This window comes from Mus pahari, chromosome 22, assembly GCF_900095145.1.
Source record: "Mus pahari chromosome 22, PAHARI_EIJ_v1.1, whole genome shotgun sequence".
Taxonomy (NCBI): domain Eukaryota; kingdom Metazoa; phylum Chordata; class Mammalia; order Rodentia; family Muridae; genus Mus; species Mus pahari.
In genome coordinates this window covers 46,479,117-46,488,142 of record NC_034611.1, presented here as the reverse complement: position 1 = coordinate 46,488,142, position 9,026 = coordinate 46,479,117, and the positions used below count along the sequence as shown (strand labels likewise).

General features: G+C 46.5%; 1 protein-coding gene across 4 annotated transcripts in view; it reads left to right on the top strand.

Annotated features, from left to right (window-relative positions):
- Aptx (aprataxin) overlaps positions 1–9,016 on the top strand; it is a 19,180-nt gene extending 10,164 nt beyond the window's left edge. For 3 of the 4 annotated variants that reach the window (XM_029533442.1, XM_029533441.1, XM_029533444.1), the window contains 4 exons: positions 1,543–1,602; positions 3,370–3,596; positions 6,217–6,320; positions 7,819–9,016. In XM_029533442.1, the coding sequence (XP_029389302.1) occupies positions 1,543–1,602; positions 3,370–3,596; positions 6,217–6,320; positions 7,819–7,973 (546 nt within the window). In that variant the 3' untranslated portion in view covers positions 7,974–9,016. The remainder of the gene's footprint in view (positions 1–1,542; positions 1,603–3,369; positions 3,597–6,216; positions 6,321–7,818) is intronic. The other variant, XM_021222242.1, reaches the window with a different exon arrangement.
- The last annotated feature ends 10 nt before the right edge of the window (positions 9,017–9,026 follow it).

The following is a 9,026-nucleotide window of genomic DNA, read 5'->3' as shown; positions in this document are numbered from 1 at the left end:
CCCCAAAACCCAAAAAAAAAAAAAAAAAAAAAAAAAAAAAAAACCAAAAAAAAAAACCAACAACAACAAAAAACCCCCAAAACCCAAAAAAACCAAAAAAACCAAAACCAAAAAAAAAAAAAAAAAAAAACCAACCCCCAAAGAAAGATTATGTGGAGATGAATTGACATAATGACTGCTTAATTGTTTTGTGCACAGTACATTGTTTGTACACAGTGAGATGGTATTATTCTAATGAGGGTTTTGAACCATGATGAAAGAGTCACTTGTTTGTGGCCTGAAAATCACTTGGTGAATGTCCCTTTAGATGCTTTTTTATTAAGTTCCTGAGGTAAACCACTTGAAGAAAGACAGGGCAGTCAGTAATGACAGTGTGCCACACCCTGCCCAGCTTCGTGAGGGAATGAAAAAAGGACAGACACACATACAGAAAAGCTGGAAATGGGTGGGCTGTGTTCCCTAGTGGAGCTGCAACCCCACCAACAGCCTGGAAACTCAGCATGGTTGTTTTATACATGTGAATTGAGGAGGTGGCCCTATTGTGTATAGCTGAACAGGGAAACAGGTTTAGGTAATACTGGTAGGGGGTCTTTGTAAGGAGACAGTCTCAGGCTATAAACATCTTACAGGAGGAGCTGTGGTTGATGGCTTCTGCATGCACTGCATAGCTAGCCATTTGTAAACACTGGCACTTGGACCAGAGGAGGGGTTTGTCATCCCTCTGGGCCTTATCTGGGGAATCCATCTAGGCCCTGAGGTCCTTTCCATGACTGGTCATGGCAACAACACACATTCATTCAGGATTTCATCCACTCCTTACACATCTATTCCCATTATAGTGTGATCAGTGTTTAATACTAAAATGGGTCATTTGCCTGTCTACCTACCGGTTAACACTGAAGCCTTCAAAGATAGTTTTTCACATGTTGATGTCAAAGGAGACCCTTGGTAGGCTGCAGATGGAGTGTAAGCAGGCAAGGAAGCCGATTTGTACTCTGGCAGTTTTGGCTTCATGGAGCTTTTCCTGGGGAGATGTGAATGGATGTCTCTTCATCCCAGATATGGCACTAATGACAGACCAACCATGTCACCCAAGTCTAAGTTGGTGAACCAGCGAGTCTAATTGCGGTTACTGGGGCCCGGGCAGCCTAAGTGTGACTGCCCTATCAGAGAGGAGGCTCCCTGTCCAGCAGCTCTTAGCTGCTTGTGTGTCCTCCCTCCTCATCCATCCCCCAGTAAGTAAATATTTGGCCCAGTCCTGCCACAGTCTTACTCAGGTAATGTCAGCTGCTCCCAGTCGAGGTAGCAATCCTTGCACATTGAACAAAGTTCCATGGCAGGCCTCCATCCTGACACCCAGGTCTAGATATAGAGGAAGGTGGGGAGGCTTGTGGTCCTAAAGGGCGATGGGCTGAAGTAAAGGAAGCCTAGTGTCATTCTCAAAAACTAACCTTCCTTCCATGGGTCACTTGGATGTTGCTCATAAGTAGTATTAGCTACATTAATTACTGGCATTTACATTTACATTGTTTTTTTATTTAGGAATCACTGGGCCACTGGAGTCAAGGCTTGAAGATGTCTATGAAAGACCCCAAAATGCAGGTCAGAATAAAATTGACGCTATATTGTACCCACACTTAATAGCTGTTTCCACATATGCATGCATACATTATAGGCTAGGAGCCATATATATAAAAATTTCTTGAGTTTGGATCACCTTGCAAAGTATTATACTTTCTGAGTTCATCCATTTTCCTGTAGATTTTGTGATTTCATTTTTTTTCTTTTGAAAAAAAGTTTGATTTATTCTAATGTGAAGGATGTTTTGCCTATGTGTATGTCTGTGCACCATGGGTGTGCCTGGCGCCTGAGGATGCCAGAAGAATCCCCTGGGACTGAACTTAGAGATGATTTCGAATCACTATGTGGGTATTGGGGATCAAACCCGGATCCTCTGGAAGACCAGCCAGTGCTCTTAAGATCTTCTCTCCAGCGGCCCCCACCCCCCCTTTGAGACAGGGTCTCTTTCTATGCAGCCCTGGTGTCTGAGATGCTGTGTAGAGCAGGCTTTCCTCAGACTCAGTGGTGTGTCTGCCTATGCTTCCTGAGGCTGGGATAAGATCGCACACCTCCACACCGAATACTGTTCCAGTTTGTATATATAGCACATTATCCATTCATGGTTGATGGGCACATGGGTCATGAAAGAGCATGTAAGCTCTTTCTAGTCTGAGCTCTCATAGCTTTTTCTTTTTTTGTTGTACATAAGTGCATAGATTGTAATTGATAGTGTTAAACCCTAAGTGAAACTCCACAGCTTCAAAATGGCCATTTTAACTCTAAAAGCTCACTGAGATGTATAGCACTGGGTACTGGGCAAGTGGCTGTCCTGGAACTCACTCTGTAGACCAGGCTGGCCTCGAACTCTGTCTGCCTCTGTCTCTCAATTGCGTGTGCCACCACTGCCTGGCTTTGTGCACTGGTTTTTGATTGTGAGTTTGTTAAAGTGGTTTTATAAAAAGTAACTGGAGGTTGCTTACTTCTTCTTCTTTTTTTTTGTTTTTTTTTGAGACAGGGTTTCTCTGTATAGCCTTGGCTGTCCTGGAACTCACTCTGTAGACCAGGCTAGCCTCGAACTCAGAAATCCACCTGCCTCTGCCTCCCGAGTGCTGGGATTAAAGGTGTGAGCCACCATGTTCGGCTTGCTTACTTCTTGAGATGAATACACTGTCTGCTTTGTCTCTTTTTACCTTCTGGCTGCTGTTAGGAGAGATTGTGGACTGGCAAGAGGGCTTAGTGGGTAAGGGTGCTTGCTGCCAAGGCTGATGACTTGAGTTCAGTCCTGGAATCAACATGGCAGGAGAGAGCAAACTCCTTAAGTAGTCTGATGGTCTCCCCAAATAAATAAGTGTTGAAAAGATTTTGCTAACCTGAGCAAGGTCCCCTTGAAGGGATCATCAGAGGGTGACTGTAGTAATGCTGTTTTCCTGTCAGAAGAGCCTCTGAGGCCTGCTTCAGTCAGGGCTCCTTGAGGCCTACACACATGGATGCCAGGTCTGTGTTAGGGAGCTGGGATTGAATCCTGCCTGGGAGTTCTTGAGAACTCTTCCCCCCCCCCCCCAGACTCTTATACTGTGTATCTTCTCTGTATCCTATGTAATGTGGTGTTTGAGAGCATGGGCTCTAGAGTTTATGGGATTTGGGTTGGAAGCCTGGTTCCTCACTGTGTAGTGATGTGACGGGTGGATGTAAGACACTGTCAGTGTCTGCGTCTGCTCTGCCTCTTAAAGTAAGTGACTGAGCAGATGGCATACGCACAGAAGAAGGTCCTCAGCTGGTGTCCCTTTCCTTCCCTGTGCTCTCTGCTAGGTTTACAAAGACGACCAGGTGGTGGTGATTAAGGATAAATACCCCAAGGCCCGTCACCACTGGCTGGTCTTACCGTGGGCCTCCATTGCCAGTCTGAAGGTTGTGACCAGCGAACACCTTGAACTTCTCCAACACATGCACGCCGTGGGGGAGAAGGTGATAGCAGATTTTGCTGGATCCAGCAAACTGCGCTTCCGATTGGGTTACCATGCCATTCCCAGCATGAGGTAAGCCTTGGGGGGAGGTGGTGCGTGCTGGTGTGTCCTGTGAGCAGCCTGGACTGGAGAGGCTGAGTAGTTTGAAGGCCCAGGGGAGGCAATGGAATGTTTGTGAGGCACATGGGCCAAACCTCGTACTTGCCTAACTTGCCTGTGAGCATAATTTAGTCCCTTGTAGTTTTATATTTATCTCAGAGGTTAAGCGTTTGAACATGCAAGCTTGACGAGGCAGCTTCACTACCTTAGGTCAGGGCTCAGTGGCTTGTTGACATTCTTGGAGTTCCCTTTAATAACTAAATAATTAAGGACCATTGCTCTAAAGGAAACAAAGCATCCTGGACTTCTGTGGAAATCAGCTCAGGGGCTGCACAGCTTCAGATAAAATGAGGGAAAATGGGCTTAGTTGGAGAAGAATTTGGGGCAAAATGGTTGTTTTTCTCCCCACAGAGTGCATGCAGGACAAACTCTTTCAATTTATTTGGTCCAAGCAATAAGATAATGCGTGGGCTATGCCTCTGGGGTATGCCTCAGTCCCAACTTTTAAAAAAAACGATCCTATAGTAAACAACAGGAAACTTGGATTTTAAAGGTTTTTACTTTTTGGGACTCTTGTCACATCAGCTTCCTGAGGCAGGGGCTACAGGTGTTTTCTTTTTCTTTTTCTTTTTTTTTTTTTTTTGGTTTTCGAGACAGGGTTTCTCTGTATACCTCTGGCTGTCCTGGAACTCACTTTGTAGACCAGGCTGGCCTCGAACTCAGAAATCTGCCTGCCTCTGCTTCCCAAGTGCTGGGATTAAAGGCGTGCGCCACCACGCCTGGCTACAGGTGCTTTCTACTCCAGATAACCACTTGAGTATTTTTGAGATTTATTTTTACTTTATGTGTATGGATGTTTTGCCTGCATGTACATCTATTATATACATCCTTGGTGCCCATGGAGGCCAGAGGGGGGCATGGGATCCGTTGGAACTGGAGTTAGAGATGGTTGATAATTGCCATGTAGGCGGGAATCGAACCTGGGTCCTCTGGAGGAGCAACTCCTGCTCTTAACTGCTGAGACATCTGCAACCCCTTAGCTCTCCCCCTCCCTCCCCCTCTTCCCCTTTCCCCTCTCCCCTTTCCCCTCCCCCCTCCTTCTTTCAGACAGGTTCTCTCTGTTTAGCCCAGGCTGGCCTTAAATTCAGAATCCTCCTACTCCAGCTTCCCAAGTGCTAGGATTTCAGGCATGTGCCAGCATGCATGGCATGTTCTTTTCTTTATTTACATTTTTCTTACTTACTTGTTTTTCTTCATTGAATTTAATTATTCTAGATGCAAAGTCCTTTCCTATATTATTCACTACAAAATGCCTAGTGTTTAATTAGATACTTACTAAGCATTAAATATTCATATGTGTGTATGTATGTGTGTGTGTGTGTGTGTGTGTGTGTGTGTATGTGTGTGAGGCCAATTTCTTTCTCCCTTATTTATTTTTGTATTTATGAATTTATTTATTTGAGACAGTCTCTCTCACTATTGCTTTATTTATTTATTTAAGACAGCACCTCACTCTTAGTTTTCTATCCATCCATCCATTTGAGACAGCATCTCACTGTGTAGCTCTGGATGGCTTGGAACTTGCTATGCAAATCAGGCTTCCCTTGAACTTTCAGAGTTCCTGCTGTCTATGTTTCCAGACCGCTGAGGTTAAAGGCATACACTATCACACCTAGTTTTTACCTTCGTTTTTGAGACAGGGGAACCCACTGAATGTGGAACTTGCTGACTTGTTAGACTGCCGCCTCAGTGCTAGGAGAGTGTATATTGCTGTGCCTTACTTTTTCACCTCTGTGCTGAAAATTAAATTTAGGTCTTTGTGCTTGCATGATGTCTTGATTAGGGTTTCTACTGCTGTTATGAAACACCATGACCAAAGAAATTTGATGAGGAAAGGGTTTATTTGGCTTACCCTTCCATACTGCTGTTCATCATCAAGGAAGTCAGGTCAGAAACTCAGAGCAGGAACCTGGAGGTAGGAGCTGATGCAGAGGCCATGGAGAGGTGCTGTTTACTGGCTTGCTCCTCATGGCTTGCTCAGCCTGCTTTCTTGTAGAACCCAGGACCACCAGCCCAGGGATGGAACCACCCACAATTCATGGGCCTCCTCCATCAGTCACTAATTAGGAAAGCACCTTATGGCCTTTCATACAGCCTGATCTTATGGAGGCATTTTCTTTTTATTTGTTGTTGTTGTTTTTTGTTGTTGTTTTTGTTTTTTGAGACAGGGTTTCTCTGTGTAGCCCTGGCTATTCTAGAACACATACTGCAGGCCAAGCTGGCCTTGAAGTCCCAGAGATCTGCCTGCCTCTGCCTCCAGAGCGCTGGGTTTAAAGGCCTGTGCCACTGACAGGCACGTGGCTGGAAGGGTTTTCTTAATTGAGGGCCCTCCTCTCAGATGAGCTTAGCTTGTGTCAAGGTGACATGAAGCTGTCCCGCACACATGGCCAGGACTGACTAAATGACTGGGTATGTTGCACTCAGTGGACACCGTGTCAGAACTGTATGTACCTGTACTTACTTTGATTGCTGTCATTCTGATTACACCAGTTTTTACTACTCTGTTCTTTTTTGTTTTCCAACTTTCAACTAGCCAAGTACATCTTCATGTGATCAGCCAGGATTTTGATTCTCCTTGCCTTAAAAACAAAAAGCATTGGAATTCTTTCAATACAGAATACTTTCTGGAATCACAAGGTAAATAATATTGTTTTTATTTTTTATTTTATTTTATTTCTTTTTATTTATTTATTTATTTATTTATTTATTTATTTAATGTAAGTACACTGTAGCTGTCTTCAGACACTCCAGAAGAGGGAGTCAGATCTCGTTAAGGATGGTTGTGAGCCACCATGTGGTTGCTGGGATTTGAACTCAGGACCTTTGGAAGAGCAGTCGAGTGCTCTTACCCGCTGAGCCATCTCACCAGCCCCTTATTTTATTTCTTAATATTTACTTCATTTTCTTAGATGTTTTACTATCTGACTCAGTTGCTTCTCTAAGTAACAACCTGGCCTCAAATGACCTCAAATATTTAGTGATCTCTATAACAAAGTCACTCCTAAAATGAACAAGGATGTTTCATTGTAATAGGATCGCTACTTTGCTGTGAACATCCTGGAGGGGCCCAGTGAGCTGTTATGTCAGGGTCAAAGTGTTTGATTTTTGACAGCAGATGAGTTAGTGCCTGCTCAGTAGTGCTAATGCCGGCTAAGGCCAGGTGTTCTGAAGCTAGGAAGCTGGGCTGGACGCTTCACTGGGAAGGTGTGTGAACACAGGTTCTGAATCTGACTGTTGCTGGAGTCTGAGCTAGCCAGGCTTTGTCACTGTGTCATTATACTGATGTGACCTAAGAAGTTAAACCTGTCTGTAGGTTCCTATTGGAGAGGACTTGTCTGCGGCTGTGCTGCTGGGCTGTGGCGAGGCTCAACACTGGCAGGGGGGACGAGGGGGGAGCAAAGCTACTCACTTCTTGTTGTCAGGAAGGGGAGGGAGAGTGGAGGGGGGAGGGAGGAAAGGGGAGAGGGGAGGGGAGGGAGGGGAGGGGCCTGGGATGAAACACAGCTTCTAAGGGACACCTAGTGACTTATTCTCTCCAGTGAGGTCCCACCTCCTACAGTTACAACCACCTCACTGAACACTACCATCAGCTGGGGACCACACTTGGAGCACACTTTGAGGCTTTAGAGGGGACACTGAATGCTAAGCACTTCTTGGATGAGGAGGGCTCAGTAGTTCTTTGTTTCTTGTGGCAGGAGTTGAGCAGATCTCTCTCCTGGTGTGTTAGCAGTGGAGCAAGGATGCTATGTATATTTGGGGTGTAAGGATTTCCTAGTATAGTTTATATACAACTTTAGCACTGCTGTGGTGTTAATGTGGCTGCTACCATTTTTCAAAGAGCCACCTGGGGAAAAGTATGGGGAGAAGCCCATGATGTGGCTACCCGGCATGTGTCCTGAAGGGGTGTGTCCTGAAGGGGTGTGTCCTGAAGGGGTGTGTCCTGAAGGGGTGTGTCATCTCAACGGTAGGCTGCTCAGACTTAGAATCTGCTCAAGTCCATGTTCTCAGTGTGAAGTGTAACTTTAAGGTCTGAGCCTTAGGATACTGGATCCATTGATTAGGGTCATGTTTTTTAGATTTTCCTTGTCTTACTGGCTTCCCACAGTAATGGACCTGTACCTTACTTTGTTTGTAGCTGTGATCAAGATGGTTCAGGAAGCCGGCAGAGTGACTGTTAAAGATGGGACTTGTGAACTCTTGAAGCTGCCTCTCCGTTGCCATGAGTGTCAGCAGCTGCTGCCTTCCATCCCACAGCTGAAAGAGCACCTCAGGAAGCACTGGGGCGGGTGACACTCGCCTTGGTGACCAAGGGCAGTCTAGCATCTCTGCATTGCCTAGGCTCCGTTCAATCCTGAACTAAAGTGTACAATTCTTCAAAACAAAGCTTATTTATTCTTGAGTGGCCACACATAGGGCGCACTCTGGTGCGGGAATGGAATTCAGGTTTGTGTGGTGTATTCTCTGGTAATGGAGGCTGAGACATGCCTGATCACCCTCCCAGGACCATGGCAGGCCTGACTAATGAGAGGGCAGAGCCAGCTTGAGACTCAAATGCACGATGGTAATATATTTTGTTCCTACCCTCGTGCCTGGATTGTGTAGTATCTGCTCATCAAGGTAGCTGAGGTTCTGAGGGGCCTGGTTCTGCCTTTAGTCTGCTCTGTGATATTCTTCTTCCCTCCATGAGGAGGCTTTCAATCTACTGCACCAGGCTGAGTGTCTAGTTGAAAATATGTGGCAGCCATCTGCACAGAGAGATAATTTGTGTATGACTGTGCCAGGGAAGAGGAAGTGGTAATACTGGGCACAGTATGTTAACAGTACAGTCTGTGCTGAGGGCAGCCTGGGGCAGTGTGAGCTGTACAGTCTGTGCTGAGGGCAGCCTGGGGCAGTGTGAGCTGTACAGTCTGTGCTGAGGGCAGCCTGGGGCGGTGTGAACTGCACAGTCTGTGCTGAGGGCAGCCTGGGGCGGTGTGAACTGTACAGTCTGTGCTGAGGGCAGCCTGGGGCGGTGTGAACTGTACAGTCTGTGCTGAGGGCAGCCTGGGGCAGTGTGAACTGTACAGTCTATGGTGAGGGCAGCCTGGGGCAGTGTGAGCTGTACAGTCTGTGCTGAGGGCAGCCTGGGACGGTGTGAACTGCACAGTCTGTGCTGAGGGCAGCCTGGGGTGGTGTGAACTGTACAGTCTGTGCTGAGGGCAGCCTGGGGCAGTGTGAACTGTACAGTCCGTGGTGAGGGCAGCCTGGGGCAGTGTGAGCTGTACAGTCTGTGCTGAGGGCAGCCTGGGGCGGTGTGAACTGTACAGTCTGTGCTGAGGGCAGCCTGGGGCGGTGTGAACTGCA